General features: G+C 40.0%; 1 protein-coding gene across 2 annotated transcripts in view; it reads left to right on the plus strand.

Moving 5' to 3' along the window:
* The window catches only part of dync1h1 (dynein cytoplasmic 1 heavy chain 1), a 76,048-nt gene that overhangs the window by 52,400 nt on the left and 6,247 nt on the right, over positions 1-17,401 (plus strand). Inside the window, exons 61-85 of one of the 2 annotated variants that reach the window (XM_087141705.1) lie at positions 329-446; positions 882-1,097; positions 1,312-1,551; positions 2,014-2,198; positions 2,993-3,062; positions 3,372-3,518; positions 4,084-4,173; positions 4,758-4,818; positions 5,287-5,374; positions 5,974-6,139; positions 6,509-6,643; positions 7,184-7,278; positions 7,897-8,071; positions 9,018-9,050; positions 10,068-10,143; positions 11,121-11,281; positions 12,055-12,166; positions 12,812-12,872; positions 13,960-14,083; positions 14,468-14,581; positions 15,281-15,451; positions 15,952-16,053; positions 16,324-16,442; positions 16,726-16,829; positions 17,198-17,370. In XM_087141705.1, the coding sequence (XP_086997831.1) occupies positions 329-446; positions 882-1,097; positions 1,312-1,551; positions 2,014-2,198; positions 2,993-3,062; positions 3,372-3,518; positions 4,084-4,173; positions 4,758-4,818; positions 5,287-5,374; positions 5,974-6,139; positions 6,509-6,643; positions 7,184-7,278; positions 7,897-8,071; positions 9,018-9,050; positions 10,068-10,143; positions 11,121-11,281; positions 12,055-12,166; positions 12,812-12,872; positions 13,960-14,083; positions 14,468-14,581; positions 15,281-15,451; positions 15,952-16,053; positions 16,324-16,442; positions 16,726-16,829; positions 17,198-17,370 (3,136 nt within the window). The remainder of the gene's footprint in view (positions 1-328; positions 447-881; positions 1,098-1,311; positions 1,552-2,013; positions 2,199-2,992; positions 3,063-3,371; positions 3,519-4,083; positions 4,174-4,757; positions 4,819-5,286; positions 5,375-5,973; positions 6,140-6,508; positions 6,644-7,183; positions 7,279-7,896; positions 8,072-9,017; positions 9,051-10,067; positions 10,144-11,120; positions 11,282-12,054; positions 12,167-12,811; positions 12,873-13,959; positions 14,084-14,467; positions 14,582-15,280; positions 15,452-15,951; positions 16,054-16,323; positions 16,443-16,725; positions 16,830-17,197; positions 17,371-17,401) is intronic. The other variant, XM_087141708.1, reaches the window with a different exon arrangement.

Consider the following 17,401-nt stretch of genomic DNA (forward strand, 5'->3'; position numbering starts at 1 on the left):
GACTGTACGTAGTCCACCTTGTCTGATAAATGTTGCAAAAAAGCATGAAGGCTCGACAAATGCTTGCTGGTATTAGTGTGAGTTGATAAATCTGTTTAGGGGAAAATAAACAAATCTTGAATGATGCCTAAAAAGAATTCTACAATTACATAAAACAACTTTATTTTGACCTGCCAGATTTGCCCATGTGTAGAGTAGAACCTGTAAATGTGTACATTCTTGACAGGTCTTCAGAGTAGTGTATTAGGTCTCTTGATGAACTGATTTGCATTTCCACTTGCAGCTGTTTTTGAAAATAGCCTGATGCCTTGGTGTGTGTTTTATGTAGTGAGGAGACCCGTGACAAGATGATGAAGAAGTACTTGTCCAATCCTGACTATAACTTTGAGAAGATGAACCGAGCCAGCTTGGCCTGTGGCCCCATGGTCAAGTGGGCCATTGCTCAGGTGATGTGCCACCCTTCTTGGAGTCCAGCATTTGGCATTTGTTTTGGCATCTAAAGGAAGATGCATGTAGGATAGAATTTTGTGAAGCCCATGAAGTTTTCTATTTGAAAATCTACTTAAAATTGGTGTAATTCTGTTTGCTTTAGTTTTTCCAAATTTTTTGTGTAATTTTGATTCATGCCATTTGGTAGTTCCAATCCAAAGGATATAATTTGGAAAGAAACCTTTAATGCAGCAGGGTCTATGTAACAACAAATCTATCTTCAACCTGACAGAGCAGGTACATGTACATTTCCCCTACTCATCGTGAATTCAACGTTTCAGCATGATGGTGGGAACGTTGATACAGGGAATAACGTTTTGCAATATGGCTTTACAGAATGACTTTGACATCATCTGTTTGGCATTTGCCATCTCTTTTCATATTGTCAACAGATCAGCTATGCCGACATGCTTCATCGTGTGGAGCCTCTGCGCAATGAGCTGGATCGTCTGGAGAAAGAGGCCAATAAGAACAAGATCAAGCAGGAACAGGTCAACAAGCTGATTGCTGATTTGGAGCATAGCATTGCTGGCTACAAAGAGGAGTACGCCCAGCTCATCAGCCAGGCACAGGCAATCAAGAGTGATCTAGAGGCTGTAGAAATCAAGGTGAGATAGAGTAGGAGACACGAGGGAAAGTCCTTGCAACACTGAAGTCATCAGATGTGACCTGGAGCATGTAGTGATGAAGAGTCGGTGCATATTGTGGCAGACAGACTTTGGACTCGACTACAACACTGTCAGATTATCTAGCAATGTATTTCAAGGAACCAGTAAAAGTTTTGTCCAATACAAAGCACACACTTTCTCATCTCATTACCAGGTGAACCGCAGCACAGCCCTCCTGAGGAGCCTGTCCCATGAGCGTGAGCGATGGGAGACAGGCAGCGAGTCCTTCAAGGCACAGATGGCCACCATCCTGGGTGATGTGCTCCTGTCCTCTGCCTTCATGGCTTACGCCGGCTACTTTGACCAGCAGATGAGGCAGAATCTCTTCAACAGCTGGGCATCTCACCTCCAAGCAGCTTGCATCAAGTACAGATCTGACATTGCCCGTGTGGAGGTAGGCCTTGACTGTCCTTGTAGCAGTTTTCATGACTGTCTGATCACCAACCATGATCACTAAATCTTCATACTTTGCAGAATCTAAGACTGAAACGTTGTAGATAGCATGCAGCTCTGACTCTCTTTACATTTTTCAAAAGTCACTGTTCCATTTCAAATATAGCTTTCTCTTTTAAATGACAGTTTTTTTTGTTGACATAAGTTGTTGATTGTGGTGGAGAAAAAGAGTTTATTTCTTTCTCTTTGTTGCCTAAAAGATGTTTATAAGATTACGGCATGAAAGCTTGTTGGGGGTCAGTAAAAGAATCATATGTAACAAGTTCATTCCACCAAAAGACAAGTCAAACATGCAGTAATGGAATTACAAGGAACTGTAAATATGTATGCATTTCTAGTCTTCTGATTTTACTTTTCTCCAAAGCTGAATTTCTAAGATTGATTAATTATGTTTTTACCACAGTATTTGTCTAATGCTGATGAGCGCCTTCGCTGGCAAGCCAATGCCTTACCCTCTGATGACCTGTGCACTGAGAATGCCATCATGCTGAACCGCTATAACCGGTACCCACTCATCATTGACCCCTCAGGTCAAGCCACAGAGTTTATACTCAATGAATACAAAGACAAGAAGATTACCAAGACCAGGTGGGTTTACCTCAAGCCTGTCCAATTTCTGGTCTCATTTGGTAGAATTGTGTAGCTCATGAACTTGTGTCTTGGATTTTGAGTAAAGTAAAGCTTGAGCCCTTTAAGTTTTGTACCTGATAAATCCTAGAGTTTTGCACATCTCATAAACCTCACCAGAGATATTCTTGTCAGTTTGAGTAAGTGCTCAGAGTTAGTTGGATTTTCATTCAATCTTTTGTGAAGGCTTCGATTGTGAGAAGTTCATTACAAAAGTCAGGTTTGATGATACCTGCACATTTTTGGTCCATCATGTGGAGAAATGAATATGAAAATCCATCTTTTTTTGGTAATGAAATTCTGTTTTACACAAGCTAGGTACAGTACAAGCTATGTGCAGTGGTAATCTCTTCTTGGAATGAGTTGAATCATGGAAAGAGCTGATGTAATTAAGTTAACATTACAGACATTGTGCTCTCCTCAGAATGTGAAGAACCCAACTAACTTCAGAAAGAGATCACTACATGATGGCACTCATTGTTCAAGCTAGTTGGCCCTCTTGGCACAGAGAGTGAACCATGGAACATTCTCAATGTCATGTTGTATTGCTATGCACATAATGTCTTGTACTTGCTGCATCCCCACACTGTGAGTGTGGTTGGAAGGTGCACTTGGCAGATACTTTAATGCACTAATGTTTTGTTCCAAGCAGCTATGTATGTATTATTTGCTTCTTTGGAAAACACAGTGAGCTATGAACCATAAAGAAATGACAGAATGTTGAAATTATCTGGATTTGGGGTGATCTTTCCTAGTTTCCTGGATGATGCATTCCGCAAGAATCTGGAGAGTGCTCTTCGATTTGGCAACCCACTTCTTGTACAGGTTTGTATTCATACAGTGGATACTGCTTTATGGAGGAAAACAGAAGACATCTACTGCCATGTCTCTTTGCTGTACCCCCTCCCCCTGTGACCCTTTCATGGACAGATGTATTTTACATTGTATCTACTGGAAGGCATCATGTTAAAGATACATATTTCTCACATGACAGTAGTTTGTCTAGAAATCTTTGGAGACTGGAGTTTACTTTCTATGTCAAGAGTTTGCTGCTAATCAAGCCACAAGTTTGCTTTAATACTTTTGTAAATCTCAGGTTTTGTTCTTGTTTGGTTTGGGTGATTTTTTGGCCAGGATGTTGAGAACTATGATCCTATCTTGAACCCTGTGCTGAACCGTGAAGTGCGTCGTACTGGAGGTCGTGTGCTCATCAGTTTGGGAGATCAGGACATTGATTTATCACCAGCCTTCATGATCTTCCTGTCTACGAGGGACCCAACCGTAAGTAGGAAAAACAAGTGGAGAAGCTTGACTGTGCACAGCAAAGCTTTCTATTAAAATTCTAGTGGACTCGCGTTGAAAATTTCAATTCATTGAAGAGTGGTTTACAGATATTGCCTCATGTTTGTGTTAAAATTGGAAAAATGTATACTATACAAGTGCTGTATACTGTCACTGGAGTTTTTTCTACAATCAGATTTGAACCCAGCTGATTTAAAAGGCGTTACAGGTAGGCTCTGTCAGTGTAGAAAGTTTACTCAAAAACTTTGGTCTTCAGGTATGCTACACAGCAGTTTATATTTCCAATGAAGTGGATTTCAAAATCTTTATTATTAACATCAAAGTCAGATTGCTTTCAGAATTAACATTATGCTAGTAAGAAAACAGCACCAAGTTGCTGATGTCTTTTATTGCTTAGAAAAGTTCTCATGTGGATGGTGGCAGATGTTTGTGATGGGTTTGTAATTTCTCTTGTCCCAAGGAGAAAAAAAGACAGATTTCAAGACTATAACCCAAGGAGTCATTTTTGTTCTCTTGTTTGGTTTGGTTTATTTTATCTGTCTAGGTGGAGTTTTCGCCAGACATCTGCTCCAGAGTAACCTTTGTCAATTTCACTGTTACTAGGAGCAGTCTGCAGAGCCAGTGTCTAAATCAGGTATGCTGCTGATACACATTGTTATGCACACTAAATCTTCAAAGCAGACATAATGTAGATACCAGTTATCAGACAGTGAAATATGTGGGGCTTCCTTTTGTTTTCAGTACTTCTTGTGGTCATTTAGAAGTGTTGGGGTCCAATTGTCTCCTGTCCTTGTTACATCTGGCATATGATTCAATAGTTTTAGGTCACATTCTTTAATTTCAAAGAGTGATGAAGTAATGCAAATTACTACCAAACAAAACTAATTTGAATTCAATTTCAATGATATTGATGCTGCCTTACTACACAGTAAAAATACCTTTCCTGAACAGGTTTTCAATTCAATTTGCCAAATTGTTTTTCAAAGCTGAATTCTTATTACTTTGAGTTTCAAGCAGTAACATTTCCATTATCCAATAACTTCAGTGAATTCGTTCCAAATGTTTTCAATTTGCCATAGTTTTACATTTAAAGTCATATATTTATGTAAATTTTAATTCCTACAAATAATTTGTTGTGAATCATTTCTTTGGTGTCTGTAATTCATGTTTAAACAAGAGATCTAGTCATTGATGGTGGTTTCTGATCCCCTGTGACAGGTGTTAAAAGCTGAACGCCCTGATGTTGATGAGAAACGATCTGATCTTCTCAAGCTCCAAGGTACATAATCCATTCTCTCAATAGATTCATTCTTGTTTCAATCGCAGTTGGGTTCTGTTCTGATAGCATTGTTTTTCTAGATTGCTTTCTTCAACGTATTGAGTTGCCCGACAAGACAGACTTGTCTTAAAAATGCTTTGAATGGAAGTGAATCGCTTTGCTAATAAAAGTGTAACTTATCGTTTTTTGTGGTCTTAAGCTATAATCCCAGCCAAACATCAGTTTTGCTGTCTGACAAGTATTCAGAAAGCTAGCATGTATCAGCTACATTTGCCAATAGTTTATTTGATGGCATCCGTTAGACAAACGGAAATCAGCCCAAACAGCCAATTGATGATGCAGTGGAGGAGTTTTCACCTGCAGTAGTCTTCATCCGCAGAAGTCTTAACCAGTAGCTTGATACCTTCCAGAGTTCCTGTAGAAATCAGTGTGGATCTGTTGGGCTTTGATTACTTTGATATTTTCTAGGTGAATTCAACCTACGTCTGCGCCAGCTGGAGAAATCCTTGCTGCAAGCTCTGAATGACACTAAGGGACGTATACTGGACGATGACAGGTACTACAATCACTTCATTGCTAGTTTGTTTTGGTCAGCTATATTTGCTTAGTGTTGGTATTCCTGCTTTATTTCAGTATCAGGAGTTCAGTTACCTAGCATGTCACTATGTAATAGCCGTATCATCTGCATTTACTGGCCCAACTAATCCGTAATAGGTACATGTTTCAAATCAGTAATTGTACTGTAAGTGAAAGTTCTCTTTGGCCTTTCTAATCATCAGGACAACATTTTGTGTTGCTTTGTTTTTTAGTTTGGTGGCATTGGTAGCATTCGTGTACAGTTTGTGGTATGGATTGCCATCCACCGTTATTGCTGTGAAAGAACTTTATGGAGGCTAACTGGAATCAGATGAGAAGGAGTCAAGTTGCATGTTTGAAAAGATGTTAATACAAAGTATGCATATTCGAGTTACAGTATAAAGATGACCAATATTTTCCCATTCAGCCGGTCCCGAGGAGTTATGATGTATATTCTTTCACTCAAGCAATGCAGGTTTACAAGACTTGAGAGAAATTGTGGTGTGTAAACATTGTGACATTGAAGGCATTGACCAAGTCTTTGGTTGTAATTTCTCTCCTTGGCTCATCATCTTGTAGTATCATCACCACCCTGGAGACACTGAAGAAAGAGGCAGCCGAAGTGACTCGCAAGGTGGAGGAGACAGACGTGGTCATGGCAGAGGTTGAGACTGTCTCTCAGCAGTATCTGTCCCTAGCTCAGTCCTGCAGCAGCATCTATTTCACCTTGGAGGCTCTGAATAGGGTAACAAAGGGGTGCTTCAAGCCCTAAAGTTGGTTCCAGCTAGGATTCAGATGGGAATTTAGTCCCCTGTGATGTTTTACTATTCCTTTTTCTGCCATAGAAAGACTAGTCCGAAGAGAAGCCAAAATTATGGATATGTTTATATTGTTCTAACTGTAAATAGTTAAAACCCAGGAGTCCAAAATGAGGCTGAGAACTGAGACCAAGGTGGGATTTTGCAAAAATAATCAAGTTGATATTTAATGTAGATATACACTATTGTTTCCTTTCATAGTCTGGTGCCCACTTTTTTGTTTTCAAAGCGTAGCATTTGTATGGAAGATACGTGGGGTGCATGTTTATCACTGAACTCTACCCATCGTTGTCCAGGTGCACTTCTTGTACCAGTACTCATTGAAGTTCTTCTTAGAGATATTCAACTCCGTGCTGTCAGAGAACGAGCACCTGAAGAACGTGAGTGATCATAATTCACGCCTGTCCATCATCACCAAGGATCTGTTCCAGGTAAGCTGTTGTTCAGTGGATTATGGTTTGTTTCCCCAAGCAGGACAAATACCTTGGGCACCATGGAAGGCAAAGCTAAGCGTTTGCATTGGGACTTTTAAAATAACCTGAAGAATAGAATACCATGGCTTTTCCAAGGGACATATCAGAATTATGTGTGGATGTTTGTCCACATAAAGGAAAATTGAGCTGCAACTGTAGTTTGATTGAATAATGCCCATGGAGAGTGCAGTCCCTGTCTCATCAACCCAAGGTGAATGTTGTTGGCAAAATCCAGTTATCACTTGTATTTTCCATTTGTTGAATTTCTTGCTGTCCTCACAATCATTTCCATTTATTTTCACAATATTCATGGTGATGATCTCTGTCCATAAGGAAATAAAATGATTGTGAACCTGCCCTAGAGTGTAGTTCCCTATTGTTGACCGTCACAACTAACCACTGTGCATTCAGGTGAAGTGAAACTTTGGCGAATTGTAGTTTAGTGTTGAGTGCGTTCCTGTGTGTTGTATAGGAGATGCCATTTCTTGCCTCTTGCAGGTATGCTATAACCGTGTAGCTCGTGGTATGTTGCATCAAGACCGCATCATGTTTGCCATCCTCCTGTGCCGTATAAACCTGAGGGGTGTCTCCAGGTACGTTATCAAGTGGCCATAGTGGTCATATGCTTCTAATTTTTGGCTGTTATTTTAAATTTGTGGTAGAGGGCAAATCCTTGTTGATAACAAACATCTTTAATCTGTGATTTGTGAACAAGGTTGTCTTGACTGTGCCCATTACACTGGAATGTACAAACCTAAACTAATCTTGAGAGAGAATTAGTTCAGACGCAGGAGGGGAAGACCTAGGGAAAATCCATTCAACCAGATTGGACTGTCTGCACCAAGTCAATAACATGCTTTGCTGCCTAGCAACACATGTAGGGCATCGATCCATGTATGCTGTTTACTTGTTAGCATTTGGGAACCATGTTGCACATTGGATGGGCTTTCCAGCACGCTGAGAGCTGCACTGGTCAGTCACCAATCTGTGCTGGATTATACTCTGGACTGTGATAGGAGGGGATTGGAACCAGTCTTGAAACTTTGAAGGTTTTCCTATGCTGTGATCATGCCTTGAAAACATCCTGCTTTTAGAGCAGTATTTCACATTAATGATCACTGCTAAGATAGGTTTTCCTACAAGGAATACAACCCCTGTGCCAATTCACAGACACCATGCATACAAAGTGCCTCTGTTATCTTAACCTGTAGTGAGGCCGACTACACTGCTGAATTCCAGCACTTCCTGCGTGGTGCTGAGCAGACCATTCAGACAACCAAACTGCCCAAATATGAAGGCATGTCTAACGAGCAGGTAGAATCTATGCTTCGTCTGGCCAAACTCGCCAACTTTGAAGGCCTGCTACAGTTTGTTGAATCCAAGCAGGTAAGCTCACAATCAACTTTACCATTCTTCCATGGATGTTCCCATTGTCACAGAGTCAACCATCTGCCTCAAAATGCCCACTGATACTGTCAGCAGTCGTGTAACATGCAGTGCTGCTTCCTATAGACTCACACAGTAACCACAAGTAGAAGCTATAACTGTGATGATGCCATATGTGACTCACAGTTTGTGTGCACATACATGACATTTCTCTTTGACCACTAGGTGCTGCATGCATGCTGTAAGTCCAAACGCTCATTTTTCATGCATAGTGTGTCACTGTAGGAATGATGCCTCCCTCGGATTAGTTTATGTTGAAAGTACTATCCACGCAGTCCGCCTTGGATGTTAATATAACATACATCCTAAAAGCAGTTTTGTACAGTTATATAGCGGGTAAAAAGGCCTGACAATTTCTCAGTGCATTTGACAGCATGTAGTGTACCTGTGAGTCACATTTAAACTGACTTTATTCAGTGTAGATTCTCGCTGTGCAGTCTTTGCATATGCATGAAGCTGTCAAGATTTTCTAACATTTTCATATCTCCCTAATGCCCCCCTAATTTCATGTACAGCACTAAGTGCAGGGCATGAAATTGGGGGAAATTAGCAAAATGTGTCCTTAAAGTAAATTCTGGTTAAATTTCAAACATTTCTCTGTTCATTTTAACAAAGCAGTTGCTTGTCTGAGAGTTGTTTATGTTGATGAAATGTGCAAGACATAGAGAACATCAGTTTGCTTGTCTGACATTGAGATAGGTTGCATGAAAAATTCTGTTGGAATCCAAGATGTGTTATAATACCAGGAAGAAGTTGTCATTGTCTATTGCAGCATACTTCCCTGTGATATGTGTTGCATAATTGAACCCTTCTTCATCTGTCTGTTCATTGTTAACATCATGCATGTGTATTAATCCATTGCCACACCGTGTATGCAAATAAACAGCCTGAAGACATGTTTGGTTCGTGCAGCCGTCGGGTTAGTACATTAACGTCTCAGTATTTCCTCATCAATTTTTTTTCCTCAGTTTTTTCAAATGGTGTCTTGAGGCAGCTTCTGAAAGGTTTTTTTTTTTACTTCAGTATTTGCTTTGCATGTGGCCTTTTAATGTCTGAATTCAATTTTTGCTGCTTTTGTATTACCAGGATTTAGGTATATGGTTTTGATCGTCCATTCATTTAAAAGATTTTGAAACCTTTTGTTAGTTACTGATGAGATAGGTATCATTCAACTACCAAATTACTAGTCATTGTGTAGAAAGTCTAAAAGTTCATATTCGGCTTTTAAAATTCTGAGTTTTTTTTCAAATGTTGTTCCTTGCCCCTTTCAAAAGATACTAAGAAATGGATTTCTTCTTAAATGCTTGATCCTCTCTGGTGGTTGTTTCAGATGCATTCCTCTTTTTTCCCATGTGCGTGTAATATAAGGGTACAACATACACAGGTTGTTGATAAGTTGAAAGCTCTCCCTATGTCAACAGAGAGTAAGAGATTTTTTTTAGGGGTGGGGAAAAGATTGAAATAAAATGACATCTCATATTTGTGGTTGCAATTACAAGAAACTAGCTTGGATTTTAATATTGAAAGTTTTTCCTTTCAAACCAACAAATCTTTCAAACTTAAGATGCCACATTTCACAGTTTCTGCAAATGCAAGCCATCTATTTGGCCAGCTGACTATTCCTTTCATGCCAGCTAAAGATGGTTCATGCCTAAGCTTTATGTACTTCCTTTGGTAAGCTTTGTAGGAACCCTGTTCTGAAATTTTCTGGTCTGTTTCACAGCCTTTAATATGTCCTTGCCACTCTCCAAACTTTCTTCGATCCTCCACTTTCATTTTGTACTTTTCTCTGCTGGTGTAGGGTAATTGTTGAAAACCGGGATAAAAACAATTGTCATAAAGCTATTGTACTTCTTACCGTAACAAATTCAGATAAGAAAATTGCTTTTTAGCGAAGGGTTCTTTTTTACACTTTCCATTCAAATGTTTTCAACAGAATTTCAGTGAGTGGTCAGAGAGTGTTGGACCAGAGAATAATGTCCCAGCCTGTTGGAAGGAGATCACTCCACTGAGTAAGTGGCATCCATATTTTCCACTCACTTCTAGATGTACGTTTCCTTGATCTTCTCAGCTCTTTGACCCATTTCCAATCTTGATCCACCACTTGTCACCAGATGACATGTAAACACACACAGTTTTCCTTATTTGTTCCATGAAGGACCTGTACACTTGTTTAAGAATTCTTTTTTTTTTTCATCTCTGTGGTTGACGTATTGATGCGTCATGCTTGGTTGGGTCAAAGCACGGAAGATGACCTACACATGGATGCTGCTATGAAGTGGACTCCCTCCCCACAACCCACATTAATCTGGAAATGCCTTTCTTGAGTAATCAGAATTGAATTGGAAGACCACACCATACACAAAAGAACTAAGGGCATTAAAGACCTCCCTTGTTTGGGTAAACCATTTTGCTAGGAAGCAAAATCACTTTTAAAAGGTTGCAAAATTCCAACTACCAAGTCCTTTGTGTCAAAACAATCGGCAAGAAAATGCTCATGGCCATGGGTGACCCTATGTATGGTATGAATCTTTTGTATGTGAACCGGTTGACGTCTGGTTACAGGCCACAGTGTTTACCAGGGCAGTTGAAAAACAGCTGAAACAAAAGAACTCAGAGGAATAGGAGTAAAACACCGAGGCCTAAACTCAAGAGTTGTGCCTCCCTACATATTTTCTGGGCACCAGAAATAATTTGCAGAAAAAACTCACCCCAGCAGCTTTTTGGGGAAGAACACCTGAAGTTAACCATGTTAACAGGCTATTCTTGAGGAAAAATGAACTGTTACTATGCCCTCCAGTTCAAGAACAGTGCATTGCTATTGGACATAGTTATGGACTTTGGAGGATTCATCAAGTGTCCTGGCTATAATGCACTGGAACCATCTGTTACAAGTCAGTCAGTAGAAAGTGGATTCATTGCATTGATTGATCTGAGCTAATGCCAGTCTGTTCTTCTATTCATACATCTTGACCACTCTATTTCCCAGGTTCCATTGGTCAAGCTTTGCACCGTCTGCTCGTCATTCAGACATTCCGACCCGACCGTCTCCTGGCCTCCTGTCAGCTCTTTGTGTCAGCTGTCTTCGGGGAGCAGTTTCTCCACTCAGCTGAGCAAGAGCTGGATTTGGCCAACATGGTGGAAGATGAGGTAAACACAGAGAAGTGCTGAAAACTTGTCAAGATGGATTTCCACCCTTGACAGAAGACAGTAGCCTTTGAGACCGGCATGAACCGTTCAATTTGAGATAAACTAGTTCTCCCATGTCCGGTTGTGATGCCAGTTTATATCCTGGATACCGTCAACCTAATGACACTTCTAACCCTCCTACTGTTATAACCGTCAAAAACAGTCAAAAATGCCTTCCAATTGATTTCCCCCAGTACACAGACACATATGGGAAATTTGACTGATTTTGACTGATATGACAACTGTTTCAAGAACGCATCTTAGCATAGGAGGGCTAAATAAAAAGAATCCATTTGCTCTCTTGCATCCAGTCTCATTCATATTAGAGCTAACCTAACTGATTGTAGACAACTGATTGTTCTTCATGAGATTAAAGTGAAGAACCTTTGCCCCTCTCGAAGATGTAGCATTACTATTGAAACTGATATTCAATCTTCCACGGCATTCAGATTATCTATTCAAATCATCCATTCTGTTGAATACGTCATTGGGTTGCAAAAATAAATCTATAAATCCAATAACACAGAATGCTTGGGGTGCGCAATATGCGCATATTAGGAACACATTTTCGCTGCTCACACAAGTCCTTAATAAGCCCACATGAGCAGTTCATTTAATTTAACAGGAAAAAAATGGCGTGCTGGGCAGCCCTCTTACATCACTGTTTAGAGTCTGTTAGTGGTTTGTGGTAATGGCTGAACATGATTTTACTAATATTTGGATGGTTTGCACAGTTGAAGTGCAGTACTCCCATCTTGATGTGCTCTGTGCCTGGTTATGATGCCAGCAGCCGAGTAGAAGACCTGGCAGCTGAGGTCAACAAAGGCTTGTCTTCAATTGCTATCGGTAAGAAGGGAACCAATCAATAAGCAGGGAAAACCAGCCATGTGGGAAAATGGAACAAAATGACAAGGTCTCTCTCCTGCTTAGGAAATACCAAATCCCCATGGTATTGCTTGTTTTTGAACATTTGCACTGGTCCACATCATTTGTTAATCGTTGATCAGTGGTAACCTCTATGCAGTGAATTGAGATGGGTACATCAGCAATGCTGCACGCACCCATGGAAGATTCAAAAAGAAGTAGTGTAGATGACACTAACAAGAACAATTGAGGTTCAGAAATTCACACAAATGGGACTTGGGACCATTGCCAAATCATTGAAATGATCATTATTGTGTATATGTACAAAGCAGACTGTCATGTCTTGCCCCTATACTTATTATTGCCCCTAGTTTTGTTAGCAGAGTTGAAAAGTGCCCCTTAGCTTGATGGGAAGTGGCACATATGTTGATGCAATGATGGCCTTACTCAAGATACAGCCACCTGACATGCATTTGAGTTAGCGTCCATGTTTTGACCTTTAATTTATCACTCAGTTGCCCAGTTGTCTCAATGGGAAGAGTCTCTGAATATGTTAGTGTTGTGGAGTTGTGCAGAATTGTTGAATATCAGCTCAAAAGTCTCACTCTGTTTCCTCTTCTCATGAAGGGTCTGCTGAGGGTTTCAGTCAAGCAGACAAAGTCATCAATTCTGCCTCCAAGACTGGAAAGTAAGTCACCGTGTGCATTGAAATATTAAAAGTTAAAAAGGTTTTTAGACGCTGCAAACTGCAAGCGAAATGCAATGTCATTGTCAGAGTAGGAAGTAAGAAGAGTTGGCTTTGTGGAATTCAAGATTTGCTGTTTTTACTGAGCGCATGAATTTTTCAAAATTACAGTTGTAATGAAGTTTTAATCTCAAGTTGACCACAAGCCAGTTGAGTCACAGTCTGTCCAAATGAATTGTGATAAAATCAGCCCTTTGTCATTCTAATGATACCTATTAATATAATTCAATTCATGATAATTGTGATTGACTTACGGAAGCCTTGAGATGGACAGGTGCTTGTTAGGGTAACCACTCTGCAAAGTGAACGTCTTGGTTAAGGACTAGACAAAACTGCTCAAATCATCAGTAATCACTTGCATCTCTATTCATTTGTCACTTGAATTTACTCGTCTCATTTAAGACAGCAAGTACAGTATGTGTACTTGCGATTCACACTGACCAGAGCGTACAAAATAAAGCATAGGCTGGAAATGTAACACAGTATCTATTGTGAAGATATTTAATAACATGAATGTGTGCACAAATGGAGTGAGCATTTTCTTACTGAAATGTAAACCAATCCATGGACTCCTAGCTTAGAGAGCAATAAGGGAAGGGAGTGTTTACTTAAAAATGAGGCACAGTGTTTGCAGTTTTACAAGGAGTGCATGCTGGATTACGGGTAAAAATTAAAAAGAAACAATCCCATCTGTACAGGTAAGTGATTTTTTTTTATTTTGAAGACGAGAAATTACATATCTTTTAATTTTAACATGAGAAAGTTCCTGTTCCCCTGAAAAGAAGAGGGCGATAGGGATTTTCTTTCCCAAAAAAGCAAACTGTAAACTCTATTCCCCTAAAATAAAGAGAAATGACGTTTTCATTTATAAAATGATAAGTTTTTGCAAGTTCTCTTTGCTCTGTTTGGGCTTCAGAAGAAGCAGCAGTATGTGATGAATCCGTCGAAGTAAACTGCAAATCTGGACAGCATGGCCAGTAATTTGATGTTATGGTAACAATGCTGAGAGAGTCTTTTATTTGTTCCTTAGATGGGTGATGTTGAAGAACGTTCATCTGGCTCCCCAGTGGCTGGTCCAACTGGAGAAGAAGTTGCACAGTCTGTCCCCACATCCCAGTTTCAGACTCTTCTTGACCATGGAGATCAATCCTAAGGTAGTTTTACTTGTCTGTTGGTTGGTGTTGCTATTTGTGTTATCACTCGTTGTGTTTTGCTACTTTAGGTACCCCTTTTTCAGTTTTTGTGCTAGTCATATGTTTGAATTGTACAACGTATACAGTGTAACTGGCATTTTTCGTTATATTTTCCCATTGTCCTAAATCTTAAAAATGTGTTTGTTTCATCATCCAATTAAAGTTAACGATGCAAAAAGACTGGGACTACACCCAAAATATGGATGTTTACATTTTATGTTATTGTGCCCTGTATTCTGGACAAGGAGTCAGTTGGTTGTGTTACCAAAGTTTGTTCTTAGCATAGTAACAGAATGGATAGATAAATACAGGTGGTCAAAGTATATGCGGTGTTTGTGCCCAAAGGTTCCAGTTAACCTGCTGCGTGCTGGCCATATCCTAGTCTTTGAACCTCCTCCAGGAGTTAAGGCTAACCTGCTCAAGACCTTCAGCACTGTCCCGGCATCACGCATGAACAAGGTCAGAAAATCCATCAGTTTTTATTTAACACTGTCTTCACAGATCCACACTCTCCTTGTAGAATCAATCAACATGGGAGGATGACATTCTAAATATAGAATAATCAATCTTGATGTGATAAGTGTAATCTTCATCTTAGTAAGTGCAACAAACGTTAAATGCAACCTTAAACAACACTGTAATAAAAAGAACTTTGTTGAATACAAAAGAATCCAACCAAACGCAACAAAATGAATTCAGTTGTTAACTTTGTGTTGCATACATTAATAAACCACCATTGGTACAACGCGAGTAGAGTACATGGCAAAGCTAATGATGTTAATGGGAATGGGAAATTTTATTTTAAAAAATGTCCTGTTTGCATTCACATTTCTGTTTTGGGGCAAAAAACTTTTCCCACTGCAGGAAAAGGCATTAATATCTTTTCCTACTGCAGGAAAAGTTGTTCACATTTTGTGAAATGAAAATGAATCTCCCTGGAAGAGAAAAACATGATGAGAATTTCCAATTTTCAAATTAACTTTCAATTTTACAATGTACTGTGATGTACACGGGGTATACCCAACCACTTGGTGTGTCTTGCAGTTATCAATACATAGCAACTTACAGCATTTAGCAGGGAAAATAAAAGGTAAAGATACTGTATCATACATTGTTTTGTGAATTGAGTCAAGTTTACCAACTTATTTGTTCCTACAGGCCCCCAATGAGCGTGCTCGCCTGTACTTCCTGTTGGCCTGGCTCCATGCCATTGTCCAAGAGAGGTTGACGTATTCTCCTCTAGGATGGGCCAAGAAGTATGAGTTCAGTGATTCTGACTTACGATGTGCCTGTGACACCTTGGATATCTGGATTGACACAGCTGCCAAGGTAAACATTCAGGGCTGAATACATGAAAGCATTGGAACTTACCTATAGTTGCATAACATAGCCTCTTTAAACAATTTCTAGAAACGTACGGTGTGTTAAAATGCATCGTAAGTTTCATTTCAATGCATTGTAAATGGAGAGTAATAATAAAAAAGGATTTTTTGGGGGGGGAGCGGCATTCTCGTTAAGAAAAAAACCCAATTTTTAATAGAAATTAAGTTTTGTAGTTACGAGTTCAGTGATTATTTGATTTAAGCTTATCTGCTAGTCCCATTTCATACTAAAAATGTGATCTGAAATTCTTATGAGAAAACCTGGTAGTTTCTCATTGAATATCAAGTATTCATCAACAGTCATGAAATTGTCCTGATTGACAAACAGCTGAACCAATCACCATGAATCCTAGTATGGAATTTGGCTGATTTATTTTGCAGTCCTGTGTCTTTGACTAGATTCTCTTAACTTCTAAACTGCCTGGATCACTTTGTCTTCCTTTGCAGGGTCGATCCAATCTTCCCCCAGACAAGGTGCCATGGGATGCTCTGCAAACACTCTTGTCACAGTGCATCTATGGAGGCCGCATTGACAATGACTTTGACCAGGTAAAACTTGTCTTTCAACCACACAAGCAATCCTACAATGGTTTTGCCAAGCTGCCTGTCCATCCAACCCATTTACCAACAGCCCATTTACCAACATTTACCTCACCCTTCCAGTGTGCACAATCTTCTCTGAACTAGTTACCAGTGGCCCGTTTTAGCTACACGACCCTTCCAAATACCCAAGCATCTGTTATTGCTTCCAGTGCTCGGACTTTGCATCCCCCCAATCACCAGCCACTCACTTACTCACCCACTAATTCCATTCTGCAGCGTCTCTTGACCGCCTTTGTCAACAAGTTGTTCCGGGTCAGCAGCTTTGAGTCGGAGTTCTCTCTCATCAAAGATATTGATGGCAAGGGCAGGAACGTCAACATGCCGGACGGCATCAGGTTAGACATATTCCACGTGTCTTTGTAATAAAATGTGGAATCAACAAGTTTGGGTGAAAGGTAATGAAGACATGACCTAAAGAAATTTGATGTACTGTTCAGTGCTGCATTTCTTTTCTTTGGATTATCAGTCCCACTCCAGGGGCTGTAGGTAACGCTGGTTTTTCTAACTTTGTTTGAAGCCTGCTTATCTGGGTAGAGTACTTCCTAACCAAGTCTGTCTGAAACCAAAATGCCAGCGACATCATTTCCGTCAGTTACTTTGTGTTGTTTGATCCCTCAGGCGTGAGCAGTTTGTGCAATGGGCAGAAGGACTTCCTGAGAACCAGACACCATCTTGGCTAGGACTGCCTAATAATGCAGAGAAGGTGCTGCTGACCAACCTAGGTGAGTTGATCAAGTTGATCTTTTATATATGAGTACAAACAAGTATGAGTGGAACTCCTCACTTAGCGTGCTGCTTGTAGTCTGGTTATAAACCAACCTTGGTTCACATGTGCCGCAGCAATATTCCTAGCTGCACAAAAATTTGTCCGCAGGAAAATTGCTCATAAAAAAAAAAAATCACACGTCTGCTAGTGAAACCATTAAAGCTTGCTTGGAATTTTATAAAAAACCAAGTTTGAGTAAAATCCATGCACTGTTCTTTTTCAAATTGAGATCCAGTGCATGCACACAATATAGAACCTTTTACAATTCATAAACTTAGCACATAAGGAAGGGGACTTACACTGAACTGCTTGATCCCTGACTAGGAGCTAGCATGATCTCCAAGCTGCTCAAGATGTCCATGCTGGATGAGGAAGATGATTTTACTACCTCTTCCACGGAGAGAAAGAAACGACCTGGTTCCACCTCCGATGGTCGACCAGCCTGGATGCGCATCTTACATACATCCGTCAAGAACTGGTCGTCCATAATTCCCAAGGTACGCTATAAAGTCATGAGAACTCAGTGGA

Source organism: Acanthaster planci, linkage group LG01, assembly GCF_054643075.1.
Source record: "Acanthaster planci isolate LZ-2023a linkage group LG01, COTS_SCS, whole genome shotgun sequence".
NCBI classification, from domain to species: domain Eukaryota; kingdom Metazoa; phylum Echinodermata; class Asteroidea; order Valvatida; family Acanthasteridae; genus Acanthaster; species Acanthaster planci.